The 24,157-nt window shown below is 34.4% G+C and overlaps 1 protein-coding gene across 4 annotated transcripts in view; it reads right to left on the bottom strand.

The window, feature by feature from the left end:
* Positions 1-24,157, bottom strand: part of EML4 (EMAP like 4) — a 125,411-nt gene that overhangs the window by 29,740 nt on the left and 71,514 nt on the right. For 3 of the 4 annotated variants that reach the window (XR_004326274.1, XM_032497395.1, XM_014554617.2), the window contains exons 7-14: positions 24,095-24,127; positions 12,591-12,714; positions 11,217-11,366; positions 8,870-8,939; positions 7,651-7,761; positions 5,825-5,920; positions 2,376-2,510; positions 2,126-2,261 (exon numbers count right to left, since the gene is read on the bottom strand). Coding sequence is in view for 3 of the 4 variants with exons in the window: in XM_032497395.1 (XP_032353286.1) it covers positions 2,126-2,261; positions 2,376-2,510; positions 5,825-5,920; positions 7,651-7,761; positions 8,870-8,939; positions 11,217-11,366; positions 12,591-12,714; positions 24,095-24,127 (855 nt within the window). In the remaining variant the exon portion in view is untranslated. The remainder of the gene's footprint in view (positions 1-2,125; positions 2,262-2,375; positions 2,511-5,824; positions 5,921-7,650; positions 7,762-8,869; positions 8,940-11,216; positions 11,367-12,590; positions 12,715-24,094; positions 24,128-24,157) is intronic. The other variant, XM_006179181.2, reaches the window with a different exon arrangement.

Here is a 24,157-nt window from a genome sequence, read left to right as displayed (position 1 = left end):
TGGTTCGACCAGTTCTCTTCCTACTGCTACCACTTACTGCTGCTAGTGAAGAATCTCTGCTCCCAGCCTACCGATTTTAGAAAAGGTCTCTAATTTTTCTCTCATAACCTTCTGCTTCGAAGGAAGTACATGGTACTCTGGGCTTTTTTCCCCCCAGTTTTTCTGTCCTTAAGCAGTAAGGAAAAACAGGATTGAAAAAAGGCTATTTTCAATGATTTCCTCTAATTTTATCATCTACCACAGAAAAGGGTAAAGTGGAGCGGTGTATTTGGGTGCAAATGGGGTTTAAGAAAAAAAATATATCTGTATATTTGAGGTAAAGCTGAATGAATGCCAAGGCCAACTACTGGGGTGGGAGGAGGGGCTACAGAGAGAAAAAGAAAAAAGGAGATTGAGTTTATTCTTTTTCCCTCCCCTCTACCATTTTATCACATGGCCGTGCATACTGTTCTCAAAGATCTCTCCAGACCCAGCCCAGTGGAGAGTAAATCCTGTAGTCTTACTATGTTGGGAAAGGGAGGAAATGTGCCATAAATGTACTAATTGGGACAACGTGTCCATATTACAAATAACTAAGAGTAATCAATAGTTGTTAAGAAAAGGTCCATGGAAACATCCTTTTGTGAGGTGAGAATAATAATTTTAATCACTAATTGTTTAAAAAATGATACCTCTAATTTTATAGGTCTTTGGTTTTAGTATTCATATATTATAATAAATCCAATTTCCACAGGCAAGTCAAAGGTTTCCAGCTGGATCCTAATTCTGAAGTAGAATTCTGAAGCAATGGAGTCTGATTATGTGATGCTTTACTATATTACTATTCTTACATTATCCATTAAAAGTAACAACTTCAAGTTTTCAATGGAGAGCTGCTTTTACTGAGGGCAGTATCACCCTGCATGACCTCCACCATTTAGCCATGTTAGATACCTCAGCCTTCTAAAGCTCCAGTCTCAGGATGAAATGTAGGCTGCTGCTTTCTGTCAAGGACACTTTTTCTTCCTTCTTAGGCCCAATCCAGCTATTCTCATCTCTCTCTCTCAAGATTTTTAACCTCCTTTTTTTCACTGCAATTCCCATTTTACTTCCAGGTTTTAGGCAACCTTAAAGACTACTGGTTCATTCTAAAACTTTATTTTCCATTTCATTTTCAACTGAGATCCTCCAAATTCTCCATTTCGAAACTGGCTATTCTATATACCTGGCTGTTCCACAGCCTTAATGTTGAAATTGCAATTGCAATGGTCTTTTCTTGGTTCTTATTCTTCTTGATCTCCCTATAAGCACTGAGACTCCTGGTAACTCTCTCTTTTCTTGTTCAGGGGCACTAAATAAAGAGTTTCATCTGCTAACTTAAAAAAAAAAATCCTACTTCTGTAAATCCTCGCAGGATCTTTTCTGGTCATCTAACTGTGGGACAAAGATTCCTTGGCCTCATAGCTCTTTTCTCTTTCGTGGTGATCTCAACCAGTTTTAAAGATTCTTGTGGATAACTCAGAAAATCTGTATCTTTAATCCTATTTGAACTTTCAATGGCTTACTATGTGAGTTTAAACTGGTAAGAGAAGTTACAAAACACTACTATTTTTTAAAATTCTATTTCCTTCATGCTGGCTATCTCTTGCTTCTGTTAACACATGACAGATTTATTCACACTATCCTGGATGCCTCACATTCATATCCATCTTTCTCCCTTTACTTGCACTGTTTCCCTAATGTCTTGTACATTCATTATGACTAAGCTTAAATACAATTTCTTCTGTGAAGGCTTCACCAAACACTGAAGATTTGGGATGATTTCTCTCTTTATCTTTATACTGCTTAAATTAACATGGATCTGTAATATCTCTTTCTAATGATTTTGTATTAACCTTTTGGAAGGAAAGGTGCAACATAGTCAAAATGTAGGTTATATATGCTTAATAAGTAACTGGGTGAGTAATTTGATAAAAAAAAAAAAGTGAAAAACACAGTCATGGAGAACCTTTAAAATAAAATGTATGTTCATGACTCTCATACTGTTTCCGTGCAGCTCACTCTCTCCTGGTCTGGGTAAGAGATGGGCCTGCGACTGAAGTATGTGCAAATTAAAAAGAATGACTTTAGTATGAGAATACTGTACCTTTAGGCCCTTTCCCAGGTGTGGGTTCTACAGTAGTTTTGCTCCATATAAGTATGACTCCACCTGAGTCTCCAGTAAGAACATCTCCATTCCCCAAGAATGCTAAACACTGCACAAACTTTGGTTTATCGTATTTCTACAATGAAACAATGAGAATTTTTAGTTTTCCCTTTGGCATGATGATGTTATGCTTACTCAACAATGAAAAAATTAAAGTTTTATAATGAAGTTTTAACATTCTGATACCTACCCCAAAAATTCCCTGTTTTCTTGCTAGTGAATTACCACTCCAGGTCCAAAAAAAAATATGAGATTTACCACATGTTATTATGGTATTTGCATCTGTTGGATGGAATTCCACAGCCAAAACAACTTCATTTGTTGTCTGTGGAAAGAAAAATTAAGTTTTAGATGAATGTATATCCTTATCTCCATTAAGTACCAATCACAGGTACTGATAATCAAAGACAGGGGAAAATCTTAAGGAAATGACTTTTCATCCAAGATCTATTTTCCTGAAAAACTTTAGTAGTAGATTTTTAGTATAATGATTTAAATTTGATGCCTTTATCCTATTACAGCATCTTTTATGCTATCTATATATAGTAACTCTGCACTAGGAAGGTATTTATATGAATTACAGTTTTAGATTATTTTAATTTCTTGCACCTTCAGGGAAAGGTACACTAAAACTAGTAAATGAAAGTGCAATGCACATTCTGTCTTAAAGACAATGCCACTTCAGTCTTAAAAAAACCCAATTTTATTCTTCTTTGTACTATTATTATGGATGATTCATTTAACAAATATATCTGATAAAGAGATTCATCCTCAGGTTGAAGGAAGGCACAGAATGGTCACTACTGATTCCTAAAGAATGAAAAAACAAAATGCAAAAGGCTTTTATGCTCATTCCTCAAAAAAACCTAGAAAAAACCAAGAGTTAAGTTTAAAAGAACTGGAGTGAGAAAGGAAGAAAGCAGCCTGGAAAGTCACAAAGTAAGTACAAGTACAGTTTTTTCACTGACATACTGAATTGAGGATATTTTTAAAACAGTATGTATATTTCTAAATGTTCAGTAAATCACAACTGAATTCTTACTAAATTGATGCTTTATGGTAAAAACACCTATTCAAACTTAACAGTGAGGTAAAACATGCTTGTAAAGCTGTTTATTGTTAGCCGGTGTTCATCTGCAGGGTGATCAATGTTTATTTTTTAACTCAACAAAGAACTTTACGTGTATGGAAGCCTTTCCTTACTGCAAACCAATATGGTAAACATGGTAATCTTAGGAACAAAGTGATTTAAAGAAATACATTTTACATTCTTATACTAATAAAATGACACTTGAAAGAACTGATGTAAATTTTAAAATTTTCCCATGGCTTAACAGCTTCACAAATTTTATACTTCTATTACTAACATTTGAGCAAGAGAGCCTTGTATAGCTACATAAATAAAACTCAAGCTATCCAATCTAAATGCTTTTTCTCCTTAACTAGATTTAAGATTATAAGATAAAGGAAAAGGACAGTAACTTTTCTTATACAATTCTCCACAATGATTAGTAAGGAACTATACATACCTAGTGGGTCAAAGTATATTTTATTTTTTTATATATATACTTCTTTGGGCTTATACGTAGGAGTGGAACAGGATGGGTCAGAGGGTATGCATACGTGTGTGTTCACCTTAACTAGGTAATGTCAAATAATTTTTCAAAATGGCTGCACCAATTTCCATGACCAGCAGCAGTATATGAGAGTTTCAGTTACTTCACATCCTCACCAGTCTTGGTGATTTTGTCTATTCTTACCCATTCATATTTCTACATGTATTCATCTTGCCATCTTCTATGAAAATCATGCTGGAGTTCTGACTATACTGAATGTATAGATAATACACAGAGAAGTTACATCTTTACCATATTGTCTTCTATCCATTATTACTGTATAATCCTCTGATTATTTAGGTGTTCCTTAATTTCTGTCAATCAGGTTTTGAAGTTGCCTTACTGAATTTTAAACTTACATAAGTAAACAAGTAATGCATCAACGGCCCAAATCCTTGTGACTTAAGCAAGGACAGAGCTCACATACAGAAGAACAAAATAAGGTCAACACACAGGGAGGAGCCAAGAGGAGAGAGAGAGAATCAGTAGTCTAGTCCCCCAGTCAAGTCATTCCTGAGGCAAAACCTCCCTCTGATCTTTAGTAGAGGTTTTCTTTTCCTCCCTCAACATGAATCAATAAATTCTCCTTAAGTTTGCTTTAGTTGTTTTGAAGTCATCTGCAATGAAAGAGTTCTAATACAGACAGCTGGGAGAAAGAGTTGAGAGAATCTGCTGACTGACTGGGCGTGAAAAGTGAGGGAAAAGGAGTCATGAATGACGCCCAAGTTTCTAGCCTGGGCAACTAAATGGAATGTAATGTTAATTATTGAGAGGCAAATCTAGTTGGGGGCTAAGAAATTTGATTGGTACAGATTTGGACATGTTGCTCTTGATTTGCAGGATGAGGCATTCAAATAAAGATGCCCAGGAGGCAATAAGAAATATAGGTTTAAATCTGTGAGAGAGATCTGGGCTGGCGTTAACAGACATGGGCCACACCGAATCGTAATTAAGGCCAAGAGAGCAACGGGAGCGGTACATGATTATCAGCAGAAGACAGCGGATATAACTCCAAAGAATACCATCATTTAAGGTCCTGGGAAGGAGACCAAGGAGTGACCAGCAGGAGGAAAACCACAGATTTCATCTGGTAGCCTTTACTACAAAGGATCAAAATTAACGTATTTCACTTTGGTGTAACTTCCCTATGGTTTCAGTGTTAAATTACTCTGAACGATGGCTGAAAGACAACCTATCTCCATTCATGTTTTCTGAAGTTTGAGCTTTTGTGACACCTTACATTCCTTTCATCAAGTACAATCAAATCTACTCTACTTCTTTCAAAAGCTTAACTTACACTATTTAAAAGAAATAACCTCTTTTCATCCAACAAGCTGAAAGTGTAAAGCTTATAGAAAGCAAAACTAAGAGAGCAACTGAAGAGGAATGTGGTGTTACTTAAGAGTACAGCAAATACGTGACAGGCTTTTTTTAGTCATCCTGTCACTCTGAATCCCTCTGAAAGCCTGTCAGAGGGAGGCCATTTCTGAACCATATGAACGCAGTTGCCGTGCTAACCTTGCATTCTTCTCTTACAAGTTATGGCCTGACCCTATTCTACAGCAGGTAAAAATGCTGTAGCATTTTATGTAATAATCCCAGAAACATAATTAAGATAAAAAAAACTCATCATTACATATGCTTTACAGTTATGTTGGTCATATTCCTGAGGTTAAGTTTTTCCTTTAGATTTTTTTAAGCTTTGAAGATTGAACAAAATAACATTTTGTTAAAGAAGAAAAAGCCAGGCAAAATATTCTTAATTCTGAGACTAGACACCCATCTACTTTGGCATCCATCACATGTGTCAGGAGTACAACGGGTCTGAGATATTACCGAAATTGGTTGAAGCTGATGACTATTTTATCTTAAGAGTCCCATAAGAATGATGACAAATCAATAAACTTGATTAATTTGGCCAGTTGGTGTGTTCTTGCAACCTAAGGAAATGCACTATTCTTCCAAGGATCTGCAAAACAAATACTGTATTCTGAAAGATAATACTTGATTAAAATTTTTTTACCTTTATTTCTGCTCCTTTTGATTTTTTCTGCCAATCCCATACAGTAAGCATATGCTCATTGGAGTCATCAATAACACATAAATGAACACCTGAATCCTAAAGAAAAAGTCAATTTAAATAAGGCATTTTAAAATTTTCAGACAAGGCTGATATTCTAAGAAGAAATACCATATTATTAAAACTGCCAACATTAAGATAATCCAAAATCCTTTAAACTCATGATTCCTTTAAATATAATGAATATACTATTTACTAAGACTGTATTTTCTTCAGAAATATTATAAAGATTCTTAAACTTTTTTTTCTATTTTTAATTTTTTTCCCTAGGTTGCTCTCCATTTGTCATCAAGCCACTTCTATTACTCAGAGATAGCAAACAATTAATTTGAGGATACCCTAGACCATTCTGAATCTTATGCTTCCTTCTTGCTGACTGTATTTAAAGTATTTTCCTTTGCAGTAGACAATGAAATGTCTGTAACGTCACAACTTTGCTCCTAAATTTTGACAGTTTGATGGAACAAGTTGAAATTAATGGCTATTTTCAAGTTTCCCAATTTCAGTTTTCCATGATATACCTGATTTACATTAACACAAATAAATAAGATAAGTAAAAACATAACTAAATTCCTTTTAATCTATTTTTCTGAAACTATTTTCATTCACATAATTTGTACCTCCAAGTTTAAGGAAAAAAACCACAAATGATATTAAAAGACTATCTTTTTTTCTAGTAGCATTTGTAGTGTATGCCTTATGATGTCTACGGAACAAAGAAATGTGGTGGTGATGAGTGAGAAGTACTGAGGAAGAGCAGAGCTTACTCTCTTTACTGTATCTGTCTTTTACCCCATACTGGAATGATTGCCTAAACTAGGAAAAGTTATAGAGTAAAAGGCAATCCAAGATAGTCTTAACACTGTAACAGCAGTATCAACAAGATGACAACAGTTGCTGCCACAGAAATTTTAGGGAGTAAAACAGGTAATAAAAGTGTTTCCCTTCTGCCATCTTATCTTCTTTTTCAAATGCCTTTCTCCCAATTCTTGACTCATTAAGACCCCTTGACATTCAGTGCTTTCAAGCTAGTAAAGTTCCTATATCCACCCAGACTTATCTTTCTGCTCTAAAAATGTCCCTTCCTCTTCCATGTCTCACAAATCTCCCATAATCCAGAATATAACTGCTGATAGCTAGGAACTGAACAGATAACATGAATACATAAATGTATTCTAAAGCATGAATGAATCCCAATAAAATATGGAGAGGTACTTGTGTCTGAAATTAAAAATTATGGATCCTAAAATGTAGAAGTTCTCCTGTATACACTACAATATATGATTCAAGCTGAAGCAAGGCAGGCAGGGTATAGCTCACTGGTATAGCGCATGCTTAGCATGCATGGGGTCCTGGGCTCAATTCCCAGTAGCTCAACTAAAATAAATAAATAAATAAAAACCTAATTACTTCCCTCTACCTCCCTAAAAATGCTAAAGTAAAAGCACATCTTACTGCTTGTTTCAATTTTACTATGCTATGTGTGCAGTGTCATAACCACTTCTTGTTATTACATTAGCATCCTATTTCAGGACAGAAAAAAATTATGTATAATTAAGTGTAATATCCTGGATCCTATCTACACCAAAGGACGTTAGTACTGAGGTTAAAATGCTGGCCATTGCTAAGCACTAGCTAACATCTCATTTTTCAATTCAGAGTTATCACTTTATATGAACACATACACACACACACACACACAAACTGAGCTTAACTTCTTTTCTGAGTCTTTGTGTAGCTTACTTATTCCTTTGAAAACTGTTACTTACAGCTTTTGAAAAATCCAGGCATCCTACTCCACGTTCGAAAGTTCCAAGTCCAATAATTTGCAGTGTAGATAGACTAACTGAATCCCACACTCTGACATGGGGTTGCAGGGGCTGCAAAAATAAGGGGAAAAACACAAGCTGGTAGGGCTTTACTAGTGTTTAGGTAGATGAAAATAACCATTACCACAAGAACTGTTTGCCGTCTTTAAAAAATAATAGGTATGGATAGACATCTAATAAAAAATAGCTACTACATTTACACAAGCCCTGAAAGAATCTCGAACAAGTATTTTCTTCTCATACCATGAAAATAAGGAAATAACAAGTGATGATAGTAGCAGAAAATGATTTGAATATTTACTTAAGTATCTTACATGTATTAATGTTTTTAATTCCGCATAGTTCTACGGGTTATGCACTATTATAATCACCATTTAACAGATGAGGAAACTGAGACAGAGATTTAAACAACTCGCCCATAGTTATCCAGCGATTAAAAGGTGGAGTCAGGATTCTAACCCCAGTAAGTCTGCTCTGTAAACATGATCTTTACTCCTGAGAAAATGATGTCTTTTTTTTAAAAAAAAAAAGAAATAAGTGTCCAATAAATTGCTAAGGAAACAGTCCTTAAATAGAATTTAGAACTGGAAGGGGTCTTAAAAGTCATTCAATATAATCCTTCTAAGTCCTTTTCTTTAAAGAAGCTGAAGCCAGAGACTGTTGTGAGTATAGTCAGTCATGTGTATGCTAATCAGTCATCATTAATATTCACTGTTGATCCTTACAAATAATGGATTTGTCATGTAAGCCAACTTAATAATATGAAATAGTAACTGAAAAATGTTTTAAGTGTTCAGTTCTAATCACATATAAAATCAAGGGCCCATCCATTTAGGGAAATTTCAGTACCTTCTGGCAAACATAGATAATTTATTCTGTTTAGAAAATATGTAACAAGTTTATTAGTTCTCCCATTTTTACAAGTAAATAGTTTCTTTAGGGAGAACGCTTTTTTTAAAAAAAACATTTTAATATGATTCTCTTTTGTTTTTTTTGGAATGTTATTACATTCTAATATTTTTTCCCTGCTTATACTATAAATCCCTTGATAGTTTCATTTAAAAAGAATACAATAAATGAGCTGTGGTTAAAATTACAACCAATTCCATTCTAGTAGCAATATCACTAGGTACAGAATGCATAAAACTGTGTCACTCACCCTTCCATCCTTATCCACTCCAGCTATCTGTCCAGTTGCAATCCTAATTTTGTCAGGATGTATAGCAAGGCTAAAAAGCAGTATTAACAACAGTTTTAAATACAGGTAACATGTAAAACAGCAGAATCATGCCTCAGTATCAACATTTTTCAAACAAATAGTCTTTAAATCATTAATAAATGCCTCTGTGACTCATTTATTTTATTTTCTTTAGCAAATCAAATAAACATCAATTACCTAAAGGATTTCTTTCCTAAGTTTTCAGCTGTACTTCTTTCTTTTTAAAACTGAGCAAATTATTGGAGCACTAAATATGAAGAAAATATTTACTCATAATTGTCGCATGATAAACTATTTTCTTTTGTTCCTTTCGAGTCCTGAACATAGGCAAAAATATTCACATGGCTTTATTAATAGTGAAGATGCAACACTGCATTGTGCAATTTCACTTTATTAAAACATAAGCATTTTCCCATTTTGCCATATAATTCTTACGCATATTATTAACAGCTCTTCTGTCATTTCTAAAGGAACACAGCAGTGAACACCTTCACATTTAGGCCACCTACTTTTTAATTCATTTTTAATGCTAAACTCTTATAAGTCAAACTTTGGGCAAGGAACTATTAAGTACAAATTGAAAATACTGCAGCATATATGCCCACATTTCTCATGATAAATATACAAGTGATGAGCAAGATTTTTTAAGAGATGTCTTCACATTCGTATCTAAAATCTTCCTACGTCTTGCAACCAAGGGGTAAACTCAGCTGAGAATATAAATTTTTTGTTCTTGGTATGTATTACTCATCATTTTCCAGAAGAGTAGTAGCAATTTAAATTGTCATAAGAAATAAAAATGTTTTAAAATTTTCACAACTTTTAAACTTCCCCATATTAAGAATAGTATCTTTTAAAATGCCTTGATGATTGATTGGTATAATTGATATCACTTTAATTTATTTGATCACTAAGGAGGCTAGATTTCATCAATATGTTTCTTTAAGTAATTCTATTTCCCCTTACTTAAATAGTTTATGTCCTTTATTGAGGTCAATTATATTAAAAGTAACTAAAAATCTAACGTTAACATTCTGCCATATTTAATTCAAATCTTTAAAAACACATTCAAAAGAGTAAAATCGCTGAATTAGGTAATATATGTGCATGGTTCAAATATCAAAAGCTATAAAAAGACACTGAGTGCAAGTCTCTTCCCTATTCTGCCCCCATGTGCTAAATCTCATCTACCCTGCTGTTATCCCGGCTCTCTGAAACCCTAACCAGGTAATCACAGTAATCAGTTTCTTCTTATTAATAATTCTGGAACATTTTTACATATGTGGAAGGCAAGATAAATATTTGTTTTCTACGTCCTGTTCACACAAATGGTAGAACACTGCACATTTTCCCATTCTTTAAATCTGTACTTAGGAATACATCTTGGGGATCTTTCCATATCAACACAGAGACCTTCCTCACTCTTCCTTTATAGCTGGCTGCATGGTAACCTGTGGGTACACTACAACTTCCCTAGCCCCAGCTAAAAGATATTTAGGCTGTTTCTGAACTGTATTATTACAAACAATGTTGTAATAAATAATTCCGTACGTAAATTATTCTTCCTTTGAGAAAGGCAATAGTTTAATCATCTCTAAAAGTTTAACAATACCTATGTAATATTTTAATAGTCTAATATATATTCATTTTTTTCTAGATAAAGATATAGTTGCCAGAATAGTACAGACATAGAAGAAAAGCTTTTAAATGTGGGAAAATAATGGATTTAATCAATAGACAATTGAACTTAACAAGAAGTCGTGAAAGTGAGTAAATTTAAAACATGCCTAAACATTTACAAGGTGTTCTCAGATTTTTTATGGTTTGACATCCTATGGGGTATTTTGATCCTTATTCAGCCATGATTTCCTCCACCCACCTCTGCCCCAAAGCCTCAAGTCCAAAATTCATCTACATAAAATAAATTCTCAATCAATATTTAATAATCAGTAATCACTCTCAGAAATATGACATAAGTCTAGTCTGCCCCCCATAAATTTGATGTTATAGACCAGAAGAAAAAGACCATAAAAGATCTGAGAAAGCAGAAGACGTCCCAATTGAAATTAACAGATGAGATGTTTTACTGCTGCGGATACCACACAAACCGTTCTGGAGGCCTGTTAAGTCTTTTTTTCTTCTTAAAATGTATTCCACAGAATGCCCATAATATCCTTAAGTTTTGAGTTTCTCACAAGAAATCATTTCCAATAAAAACCCAGATTAAAAAAAATACAAAAATGAGGGCATGAAATTAAAAAATGAACAAACGTTAAATGATACCAACCATTTCACACAGTCTGTATGACCCAGGTAGTGTCGTTGAGTTCTCTCCTCATAATTAAATAGTACTACTACTGATGCTATGAAATAAACAATTTCCCCGGTAGGAAGAAGGTAAACATTAGCGCGACAGTCCTTTCCTCGATAACCATATCTTAACAGAAAGAGTCAAGGTTTTTAATAACCATAATTTTCAAAGTGTTAAATTAACAATTTTTTCATGGATACTCAAGGGAATCAGGAAGGTGTAAGGAAAGAGGACTGGGAAACTCATATCCTGCCATGAGCCCTGTGTAACTCTGAGACTTTTAATATGCTTAAATCTTAGTTTCCTCATTCACCAAGTGTCAGGCATAGAGCTGAACATTCAGTCTTGAACAAAACAAATGCGGGGCCTATGTCCCTGGAGTTTATGCTATTGCAAAGGTGACAGAAGTAAATACCAAATATATCATTAGAAACTGTAGAAATAAAAATAACAGGATGCTAGTAGAAAGCATAAAAGGAGGATCTAACTGAAATGGAGAGAAAGTGAGAGATCAAAAGAAGGGCAATCTGAAAAAGTGACACTTATGCTTGACCTACATGATAAAGAAGAGACAGCCAGGCACTGTTTGGTACAGGCAGAGTACCTGCTAAAAAGTTGTTCAGAATTACAGGACTGGTGAGTTTTCCCAAGCTAATTTCTGCCAAAAGGAGGGAATGATTCAAGGGCTGGAGGAAGAAGTCGGAGAATGGAGGCAGAAAGCAGAGTTCAAACTATTAGCTCCCTTCTGCTTTGCTGAGAGTTTCTAAGAGAAGTGAGACTTTCTAAGTGAAATCAGGAGAGCTCTGTTTTATATATTCATTTTTTAAAAAGTTTGGTGGTGAAGAAGTTAATTCTGGAGTTAGAATCTACCCTGTTAACCTGAGCTCTTAATAAAGTAATTCACATTATTTTATATGTTACAAATGCTTAACTGATGTTCTTCTTACTTAATTCTTACAACACACCTGGGAGGTACGAGTTATTAACCTCTTTTTATAAGTGAAGAAAGTAAGGTTCATTGTGGGTAAGTGGCAGAGCCAAGACTCAAACACTAGCCTTCCAGTGCTACCCTGATGCCTTTCTACTGCACAAGTATCTACCTTGACATTCACAGAATACTGCTTGCCCTATCTGAAGATATTAATTTTAGTGGTTTTAAATTGCTAACAGCGAAACATACATAACATGTGAAAGGATCAGAGATGACATCTCTTTACTTTCTCAAGTGGTTGCTATGTTTATTATGTTTACTCTTTTCATATAAAGACAATTTTGAAAGGTTAGGTAAACTATTTTTTCTTATACTGAAGACATAGCAAACAAATTTGCTGTCATGCCAGAAAAGGATACGCCCACTCCAGTTTGAGCTTCTCAGGAGGCAGTTCTGTTCTGATGTCGTCATAGTTGTCAACATCAGAAGGAATGAACATCGTAATTGGCCGACCTCGCATAAACATTTTAACATATTCTCCTTCTGTTGAAACACAAGACAAAAATTAAGACAGATGTATTTGCTGAATGATCACAGAAGAGTGGATTATTAATGTGATGCAATAAAAACAAGATAAAAAATAACTACTTCAGAGTTCTATTCTCATTGTATATAAAATTGTTTTTGTATAAAGACCTAGTCTGAAACATTGTAGGAAAAACCACTGGTCATTTCCTTAAGTGAGAGTAACTATTTTCATAATTAAAATATAACTAAAAGAAGGTCAGAAAAGCTGAGATAGAAAAAACGCAAAAGAAAACAGTTTTGTAATGCAAGTTTCTGACAGTTGAAAAGAAAAAAGACAATCAGGGTAGATAACAACCATTAGCACCACACTACTTTGATCAACTCATTGATGTTTAATGACATACAAAAAACTTGGCCTCAGAATATACCACGAGGAGAGGAGTCAGACACCTTCATAAATCAGGATGGGGAGAGAGAGAAGAGCTCTGCCACACAGGGCGGTGGGAGGGAAAGAGGACCAGCTTCCCTCACTTCACAATCCTGCCTACAATCAATCTTGAGTCCAAGCAATTAAATTCAATTATAATATGCTAACACTTTAAAGACAGTGCTAGGAAACAGTTTTCTAGTTAGCAGCATAGGTATAAACACAGCAGCATGAACATCTTTTACTTACACAAACCAATAGTTGCTTATAAGGTCTGCAATAGTCTAAAGCTTAAAAAGACAACTCTAGAATCAAATCAGTACTTATTGCATACCTTTTACAAATGGAAACAATACTTAAGTGAACAGATGAGATTGTTTCTTATGTCTTAAAAACACACACACACACACATACACAATACCCATTCCTGGCCCCAGCACCCTGACCTACATACAGACAGGTTTAACAACATTGATACTAGTTGTGAAATATTTACAAAAGAACCTAAAAGGGAAGGAGAAAATAAGGACTGAATACAGAAGCATAGGCAATATTGAGAACATGTCAACTTGTCAGGCATAACATGAAAATAGTGTTAGAAACAGACTGAAAATGTGATCATCAATAGAGGCTGATACAATCTTATGACCTCTATTAATGACTGAAGCTATTAAGGAAAAGAGAACATAGTAATTCAGTAGTTTACATAATGCAAACCATGGAAGAAGAAGGAAAGAGAAATTATTTGCTGAATGTCTGCAAGTATTTCTTCAGAGTCAGATTTAAAAGTTGTGCCTGTTATGGGTGAGAAGTTCAAGTTATTTTTATTATTATTACTCACAGTGTGCTCAGCCTCAGGGTTTGATCTAAGAACAGGCTAAGACCTCCCACACCATGGTTTTAACACCACATGATGTATGTCTTTATTGCTTCTGAATCTAAGAGTGGGCTCTGCTTCCTGACGAGTTTTAGCATAGCTAAATTCTGATAACTAAATGATCACCAGAGGCAACTATTTCCCTCTGGCAATCATTTTTGTATCCCCTTGTCCTTTTTTGTACAGTTTACTTTCTAAAGGTGCCAACTTGTTACATAATTTTCTCTCCAGGTTTTTTTTTTAAAGAATATAAATTATTAAAGGGAGATATCCTGTCCTTCGGAATTTCTTCCAGGATCTTTGATCAGAGGTGTATACCATAAATGTTTTCTGAATGAAAAAAATAAAACACTTAATAAATGCCAGTTAAAAGAGATTACATGTCCAGCAAAGGCATCAAAGAAAAAAAAACGCTCTCCTTTGTTAAAAGAGCTCAAAATATTGTATTGATTCCTTTATCAAGTGTCATGCAGCACAAGCAACCAAGTATAAGCAAAGCAACTACGTATCTGGCACCTATGAACTTTTCTAATATAATATAAAAATGGCAATACACGTTAGGATGAAAATGCGTTTCCTGCCTGTAAACTGCAGTAAGTACGTTGGAGGCCAAGCATATAATCCGGGCACTGTGAACAATTTCTGAGACTGAGAGGGAGGCAATGCATTATAATGGAAAGAACATGAGCTTTGGAAAAAGACTGATGGGGATCTGAATTCCCGCTTTACCCCTTCCCAGCTATGTGACTTTTGCCTCATTCTCCTAATAAGCACAATGCTAATACTACTTACCACTTAGAATTATGATTGATTAAATAAGATATCACACTGTAAAGTATAAGGTCCTTGACAAATATTTATTTCTTTCCCTTAGAGAAGAATTTATGACCATTCTAAACACTGTCTAGGAATTGCTGATAAGACATGATTTAACACACTGTAATCTCTCTTCATAAGCTTTAATGTGACTGTCCACAGAATAGCAAGTGTAGGAAAATAAGCTAGAATTCTGTAGATTCTATCATGTACACTTTAATACAGGGGTCACAAGTTCAAGCATCTACAGGCCCAGGCAGGAAATGCAAAATGAGGACTGGTTGGTGTAGGGGCACTGGCGTACACCGGACTCCATCTCAGGGAGGCAGCAGCTAATCATTCTCATGAAAGATGTGGGCCCAGGGCTGCTAGATCTTCTCATTTTTCAAGAGAAAGAGAAAATCTGTAATTTACTGTGACATCTCCCAATCTTTAAATGTTTACTCCTTTGCCAACAAAGGGAGAATACCATGAGAAAACATCCTTGGCCTGTATACAGCTCACAGGTCACCAGTTCACAATTTTAGAATTATGTGAGTCTTTACCTTGAGAATCAGATAAAATATATACATGAAGAACCTCTTTCCTCCTCAATCACTGTTGAGTCAAATTCTCACAATAACCTTTTTTTGAGGCTGACAGGTTTCTTGATCTTACAGTCAAACGACTTAACAATTTGTTTTACCCCAATGCTACTTTCTGGTTGTCTGCATTGTAAACTATCATGAAAGTCAAGGGGAAGTAATGGGCCATGGGACTGGTCAAAGAAGACTATGAGATTAGTAACATTAATACATTGATAAAGTCTGCTGGTCCAGAAAATCAATGTGAAGAAAAGAAATGATTAAACTACCTATCTCATGATAATCAGTGAACACAGTCTAGGGCCTTACATATGTATTCAACAGTGAAGCTGCAGTTTTTTAAAATGTAATTAATCTCAACATTTTATCTCCTACCTTGAAAGTTCCTGGGACTGAGAGGGAGGCTATACAGCATAGTGGAGAGAACACAAACTTTGTGATAAAGGCAGACCTTGTTTGAATCCCAGCTTTATCACTTAACTAGCCTATGCTCAAATAAAATAAATATTCCTAATTGAATCTGATCAATGATAACATAGCTTAATTACAAAAGAAGAAATTCTGTGGGATATTGTTGATACCATAAATGTTATTATTATTAGTTCATTTCTCTAGACACATACAATATTGGAACTGTATGAAATCTTAGAGCTCACCTAGTCCAAACCCTTACTTTTAAAGAAAGGGAAACCAAGGCTCAGAGGTCAAATGAGTTTTTAGACTGTGCTCCAAAATATTATGTTACTTAGAACTTGGGAAACATTTTCATTCTAAACTATGTTCTAGATCAGCACTGTCCAAAATGATAGTCACTGGTAGAACATTTAGAATGCAGCTAGTGTGAATTGAGATATGCTTTCAGTGTGATATACACACCAGATTTTGAAGACTTAGTCTGAAAAAAAAAAAGGGTAAAATATCTCATTAACGACTTTTTATAGATTACACACTGAAATGATATTCTGCATATACTGGGTTAAATATATTAAATTTAATCTTATCTGTGTCTTTATTTTTTTTAAGTGTGACTCCTAGAACATTTTAAATTATATATGTGTTACACATGACATTTCCACTGGACAGTACTGTTCAGGCAGTCTAGTCCATGTAAGTCCAATAACCTGACAGTACAGCTTACTTATAATCCAAATGGTACCAGCTTGAGCTCTGGATCCTAACAGTAGGAAATCAGAGAGTACAACAGAAAAGGAAGATGTTTCTGTTCTATTATCTCTGGGAAGAGTGAATGCCTGGCAAAAATTTGAAACACTTGATGTTACACTTTTCTTTCTATGTGCTTCCTTCTGGCACACCTCTGAGCCTTCCCCTCAGTCTCCTCAGGTTTTGTTAACTCTCCTACTTCAGCATCTCCCCTGGGCTGTCCTATCCCCCAGCATGCTCCAGACTGCAAGATGATCTTCATATTCCCTGATCCAGACTTTCTGAGATAGTTATCTTACATGCTCTGAGAAAAGCAGTACTGCTGAAATGACTCATACTGATACAAACAACTGTTTACTAACAGTATGTATATATTTATAAGATGTTTATCAAAATTTATTAATCTTTCACAGACTGTAACACAGTGAAAGGAAAAAAAAAAAAGAGTAGAAGAAAATTAGTACTGGGTATACTCTGCTCCAAGATTAGTTCCTTCTATGCTTTCTTTCATAGCCTGCTCTATTTCTGCACCTAGAGACTGAAAAAAAAAAAAAAAAAAAAAGGCTTTGAAAGGCAATAGCAGAGCCTCAAGGGTTTGGACTATGACTTATCTGTGTAATGGGTACTGCCCATAGAAAGCCTTCTGAACTTCTGGAATGCTTAGTTTAAAGCATCTTTCTCCCAAACTTTTCACTTCAGGAATTCATTTTTATTTGTATTTCACAATCTGTAGAACTGAAGATCACCACCTGCTCAAACTGAATTTTATATTTAACTAAAATGCAGCAGTGTGCTGCTACCTAATTCCAGCAAACAAACAGAAAATTTAAGAATCTTTACTTAGTTTGAGCTTTTTCTCTGATACTAACCAGTTCTATTCCCCAAAACCACAGAGCTAAAGAAAAGGCGGGTGAACAAAATACTGGAAATACTGACTACAATTTAATGGTGGAAAGTGACAAAAACCATTTTAGGAAGGCTAAAAATCTTTTCCTAAATGATTTTTTTTAAACAAAATATTTCAAGTCCTAGTTAATGATCTAGTTAAACTGTAGTAATAATTTTTAAAAATTCCACTGAAACAACGTAATCTGTAAGGATCTTTGAATTTTGAACAAGGAAATTGATTTTTCCTGATAAAGTCTCAATTTCACTCCCTTTTAAAGTTTTAGCTGGACAAATAGATCATAAAAGGTAGACTCCAAAATAAAAAAAGGGGTGCTCACAAATTCAGAAGGATATATAATCTAACCTTATTTTGCAGATTAAAAAAATTCCCAGTTGTAGTGCTTGCCAAATATTATGCAGTTAGTTTTACTGGCTAGAACAAGAACCCAGGTCTGAAAACTTTAACCAAACACTAAAATGTTACCTTAATTTTAGTCATTCTATAGGCAGAGTTCTACTAGACGGTAAATTTTATTGAATTCTTCATTATTTGAGAAGTGGGGTGAGGGTGCACAATGAAGATATTTAAAAAATATGAACCTAGCCCCTTAGGAGCTTATAACAGAGACATAACCAAGTCTTAAGATATCTGCTAATCAACATATATACTAATATAGTAATAAGCCAATTTGCAGTTAACCATTTTCTTGAATCTTTTTAAACCTCTTTTAATCAGATTTCTCTTTGCTGTTTTGTTTATAACTGTGATTGTCACAAAATTACTTGAAAATATCAGATACGGGAGTTTGTGTAAGCATTTTAGATTATTTTTACTGCCTGAAAAAGGCTTTCTTTTGGAAAAGATGAGAAAGAAGTCTATCCCAACAATATAAGGCACATAAAACTTCTAAAGGATTTTCTATATTGCTAAAAACACTTCTCAACTAAGCAAAACATAGTTGTATTTTAAAACACCCTCAAATCACTCATTTATATTCCCAGGAAGAGTTATTTTAAACATTAAACAAAAAAATTCTTTTCATTTTATCTGGATATAGCAAGTTGGATTTAATTTTTTAAAAATAAATTCAAAAAAGAAACTTCAGGTGTCAAAATATTTGTCCCTCTAGCTGTTTCTCAATTAACTACAGTAGAAAGAGAATCAAGAGGCTCCAGGCAAACAATAAAAACCTATATATGACATTCTAATTAAACAGGATTAAGGAGAGACCTCAATTTTATCCTTAATGATTTCTTAAAAAAAAAAAACTGACTAAAAAAAAAAAAAAAGCAAAATGTAAAGATCTAATAAATCTGGGTGCCTGAAATATTATTTGTTTATATTTTTAGAAAGATTAAAACATTTAACATTCTTTAAAAATCTTGAAGAAGTATTATTAAAGTAAATAATCAGTAGAATATTTTTGGTGAAATTGTTCTTTGGAGAATCAAAAAATATTTGGACAGCCTTGAAACACATTTTAATCCAGAAGACTGTCACCACCACCACCAAGAAATCAGATCTCTGCTTCACAGGGCTTAAAAAAAAAAAAATCTCCAACAGAGAAGAGGTACCCCCTTTTTGGTCTCCTTTTAAAATACAGAGAGTACTTGGACAAAGCCCAGACCTAGGGATCCAAGTAGTGTTTATATAGCCTATTTAAAATAGGCCAGTATCTAAATTTTAGAAGTCAGTGTGTTTTTTGGGAAATGCAGTATTTGGTTTCCTGGTCTTCCTGCTTATTCACACTCAAACAGACTTAAAGCTAGCACCCTGCTTTCTAAATTCTAGAATCGCAAAGTTTTGGATACCATCTCAGAAACAACAAGGAAAGATTCTATCTGTAGCTCAGTTAAGGGCTTTTCACTTTTTTTTTTGGTTTATTTCAAGCTGCACAACCTCTCAGCAGGTGACAGTATATTCCCCCAGTAGGTAACACAATACACAGACAGTGTCAGTAGGACACTGCTATCCTATACACCTACAGGTAAATTTTAGCTATTCTTTCAGATACAATTTTAGTTTACACAGGTGTGATCTGGTTTTTGGATAGACTAGGCCTGGAGCCAACAGGTCAGAAAGCAACATAAGGCACTGGCACTGAACAAAAGCACCTGCATTCAAACTCTTCAACAGGTAGATCAAACGTGAGTTAGTGAAGGTTCAGGGGCGGAAGGGGGCGGGGAGGGCGGCTGTCCTCCATTTTCTATTTGCTGCAAGAAGAAAAGCTTTCAAAAATTATTAAAGACGTCACCATTCATGACGTCTAGTCTAACCCTAAGTATATGTGAGGGAACTAAGGTCTAGGGTCTCAGTCACAGAGAAAAAATTATTACTGGATGAAGAATGTTTCATTTTTTTCATAATTTCCTTTGGCAAATGAAAATTTGAGTTTCACCCCAACCTACATTCATAATTTTAGTCATTGTAGGATTCTGATTCTTTAAACTTCTGTGATTCGGGTCATTTCATCCCCAACTAGGTCTCAGGCTTATAATTCTTACCCTCTTCCCACTAAACAACTCTGCTTCCCTTTCCTAACTGCAGTGACTAATGAAGCTTCTGTTGCTTAGAATGAATCTATTATTTTATAAATGCAATGGTTAACAAATACAAAAGAAAGCTCTTGCCTCAGGGCTCAGGTACTTCCAGGTTTCTCTGCTCAGGAAATTCTGCTCTCCAGATCCCCACATTGTTCACTCACTTCCTTCAGGTGGCTCAAATGTCACTTTATGAGAAATGTCTTCCCTAACCACTCTATATAAAATAGCCATTCTCTCTCCTCATTCTTTCCCAACGTATATTATGTCCTGACATATTAAGTACTTATTATCTTTTTCTTTTAGGGAGAACATAAGTTCCACAGAGTTCAGACAATGTAATCACTGTATCTCCAAGTGCCTGAGACAGATCCTAACAAAATACACTCAATAAATATTTGTTAAATGAATAAACGTTTAAAATGTGTATCTGACAAAGAATAAGGAAACATCAGAACTGTAATAGCTGTGAAAATGACACGATTACTCAGAGGTCTTTGTTTTCCTTTCTCCAATTTTGTAAATGAGTTTATATTGTGTATTTTTAGATTATATGAATAACTGGCTAAAACAAATTACCGAAGGATTTTTGATAGTATTTCAAAATGACTTTTAAAGTATTTTTCATCTGAAGCCATTTTAGACAGGTAGCTAGGTAGCTAATAAGAAATTGTCAATTCTCAATTTTGAAAGATATTATACTAACTGTTCTTCCATCTAAATACACCTGTAGTTAAGCTATCATTGCACTGGTTTGGTGGATAAGCAAGAATGAATTTAATCACAGAGCAGTGAGGCAGCTTTATAAAAGGAAGTAAGAGTGTGATTTGGTGATTGATGAGTTCTCTTTTCCTCAATTAAGCAAATTTTTCTCATTCAGGTTCTCAACAAGACCAAACAATGAATTATGTGCTAATTCTAAATAGCAAGAGTTTAAGATACTACAAGCAAAAAGAGACATTATTTAAGCCTGAAAAAAAGTTAATATCTAATAATTTGAGGACCTTTGAGTTCTCCTCTAGAAATGAGGACATGTGACACTTATTTTCCATATTTTAAAAATGTAATATACTCGGTAACTATTGTAAGAATGAGCTTACAGTCTGTACTCATTTTGTTTATTACAAAATTTGTCAGTTATCTATATCCCCCCAAAGGTAATTTATTATAAAAGGTGATTACAGTTCCCCAGCTTAGCTCAAAGAACTTTATCAATAGCTTCTCAAATGAATAGCACTGTACTAGAACCTAAATGCTACATCTAACAATAAATAATTCTACAGAAAAAATTATTCACAGTTTAACTTTGACAGGCCAAGTCTTATTTCTCTTGCAATGGGAGAGAATTCAACAGAACAGAAGAGGAATGAAAAGGGGCTTAAGCTTCAGGGACTTGAGGGTATGAGGGCAGATACAGATCTAAGTCAGTAAGAGCCTCTTTTTAGTGGAGTAACCTGTCCCTCCTCTCACACCGAGGCTCTGAGACTGCCCTGTGTACATCCCATTTCAACCATGGTTTCTTTCCTTCCTACTGTCTAAGTGCTGACCAGATGTGCAGCTTTACTGCTCTTCTGAGCCTGACGGACACAGGCCTTTCAGGTAGTTTTCTCTGATACCACTCACCTATATGTATCAAACGTAAACAGGCTTGTTCTCAAAACAAAGCAGATGGCTTAGAGCAAGTCACACTTGTCACTGTCAAAAAAGAGCTAAAGAAATTAAAAAATCTAATTTTTAAGACTGTCCAAAAATGACAGAGTTTTTGGATCAATAAATACCTGAAGTGTAAGAAAATGTGCTGTGAATATGCTATGCAAAATGAGTATCAAACTTAAAATATATCTACAACTTATACCAAGTAAAGATCATCTATTTGATGGTCATCTTTTCATCTTAACTCTACACATTTGAGTGCAAGGTTTTACTGTCGCACTCACATACAGTAATAAAATTTATTTGTACTGTGTGCCAGGTATTAGTTTAAATGTTTTATTACCTTTAATTTTTATAATAACCCTTTGAGTGCTTATTATTATCTCAATTATAGATGAGAAAACAAAGACTTAAGAAGGTGAATTAACCTGCTTGAGGTCACAAAGTAAATGGTGAAACCAGTCTCTGGACTCCAAAATACGTGTTTAAACATCTACATGTAGAGGTTGCTACACATCTCTGCAAGTAAATTAAGTCTTATACACTTAAGTATAACTGTCCAAAATCAAACTCTATTCTTTCCATACATCTACTCCTCCTCAAATGTTCCTTACTTTTAGTTGATGCCTCTTACCAAGTCTCAGGCTGGCTTTCACAGATTCCTTCTGTTCCTTACCTCTCATACCCTACCTGTAATCTCCTAAACCATCTAGAATCCATCTACTTCTTTCCATAGGCTCTGCTCCAATTTCAGTCAGGCCTGAATTACATAACAGGACAAGGCACAAGAGATCTCCTTCAAGGTACAGTCTAATGATATACATAGCTGATTAAAATGGCAAAGGAACAGACTCATATTCCAAAATTAAGGCTTAATGCAAGCAACATTTGACACTGCTAAATTCCAACATCTGGGACAAACTTTTTCAGTTAAAAATTCTTGTAACAGAATTTAACTTATTTTTTCTATATCCTTTTCCAGTTTTTCATTCCATCCTTCTTCCCCGCTTTAGTGACTTCTCTAGCAAAACTCTTCCTTTTTAAATATTTACTTACCTGCTTACTTCAGTGGTTTTGAAAACTGTCACCAACACAAACCACTCACTTATTATATACTAATCACAAGTTCCCTTTTCCTTCCAAAGAACATATCACAGCATGACAAAGAGGGAGGTAGCCCTTTCTTATTCACTCTATAAGGATTTTTATAAAATTTGAGCTGTCTAGCAAAACACGTAATAATAGCAGCACCTTTCTATAGTTACAGTGTTTTCTATTTTTAAAGTTCTTTCACGCACGTTATTTTATCCTTCAGCAGTCTTGTGAAGTAAACTTTATAGTTATTATTCTCAGATTCGAAAACTGCCCAGAGACACTGCCATTTTGCCTGGGTCACAGCGTGTTCTTCAAAAGAGCCAAACACTAAACATAGAGACTCCACACTCACTGCTCTTTCCACTATACATCACTACCTCTATTTAAAAAAAAAAGCTTTAATACATATAATAAGAATTGTCTTTGTAAATAAAATTTCATTTTTTTCTTAAGGTATTTCAACCATTACTTAATCTATATTTAATTATAAAGGAGGGACAAAGTAAGACCTAACTAAAGGAGAACAGCAGCAAAAACCAACTTTATTTAGAATTTCTATGAAAAAACAAATGATCCAAAGAAGATTGCAAATATTTTTCTTATTAGAATCAAAAACTACAGAAATCAAATTGAATCTCTAACAAAAATTTTAACCACACTGTATATGGTTAATATAATAAATAGCCCAGAAAATAAAGATAACTAGGACATATAGAAATGAGCTGTAAAAAGCATGCACAGAAACACATGCTTTCATTTAGAAGAGCATGCTTCAATTAAACTTGCAGGCAATCGAAGGAGAATGTAAAACTGATGTATAAATCTTACCTACTTTGCAATTAAATGAAATACACATTTACAGAAAGTCTGATCTTTTTTGGGTCAGAACAAGCCAACAACAGCAAGTAGCCAGAAATTACAATTAATATAAAAGAAAAATTTAAGAGGAAATGGGTTTGCTAGACTCATATTTTTTAAGTCTTAGCTTCAAGAAATGAGTGATTATTTGCAATGAAGTTGGCAAGACAGGAAACTGAGTTAAAATTTACCAATCTTTTAAATGGCTTTTCTAAGTACAACTTCTATTTTCATAAAAAAAAAAGGGGGGGGGGAGAATTCCCCTTAGTATTTTATCTCTTTGTAATGATATAATTATTTCTACTGTTAACCTTGACTCTTCAGAGATCATGGAAATAAGATGAATTTTTAGAAAAGTGGTTAGATTCACTAGTTCAAATTACTGTATTTCTTTTAGTAAGAGGAAAGCCAGGTAGTATAAATAATGAAAAGCCAAATAAGAGATCCAGGAAGAAATTAACTTAGAAGGCGACCAACTGCGTAGCTTATTCTTACCTTGGCTGTTTTTTTCACGGGTTGACATTTTTGCTGGTTGAGACAAAAATGACATGTCTTACA

The sequence above is a fragment of the Camelus ferus genome, chromosome 15, assembly GCF_009834535.1.
Source record: "Camelus ferus isolate YT-003-E chromosome 15, BCGSAC_Cfer_1.0, whole genome shotgun sequence".
In the NCBI taxonomy this organism is placed as follows: Eukaryota; Metazoa; Chordata; class Mammalia; order Artiodactyla; family Camelidae; genus Camelus; species Camelus ferus.
The sequence above is the reverse complement of the archived record's forward strand: the minus strand, read 5'-3'. Positions and strand labels throughout refer to the sequence as shown.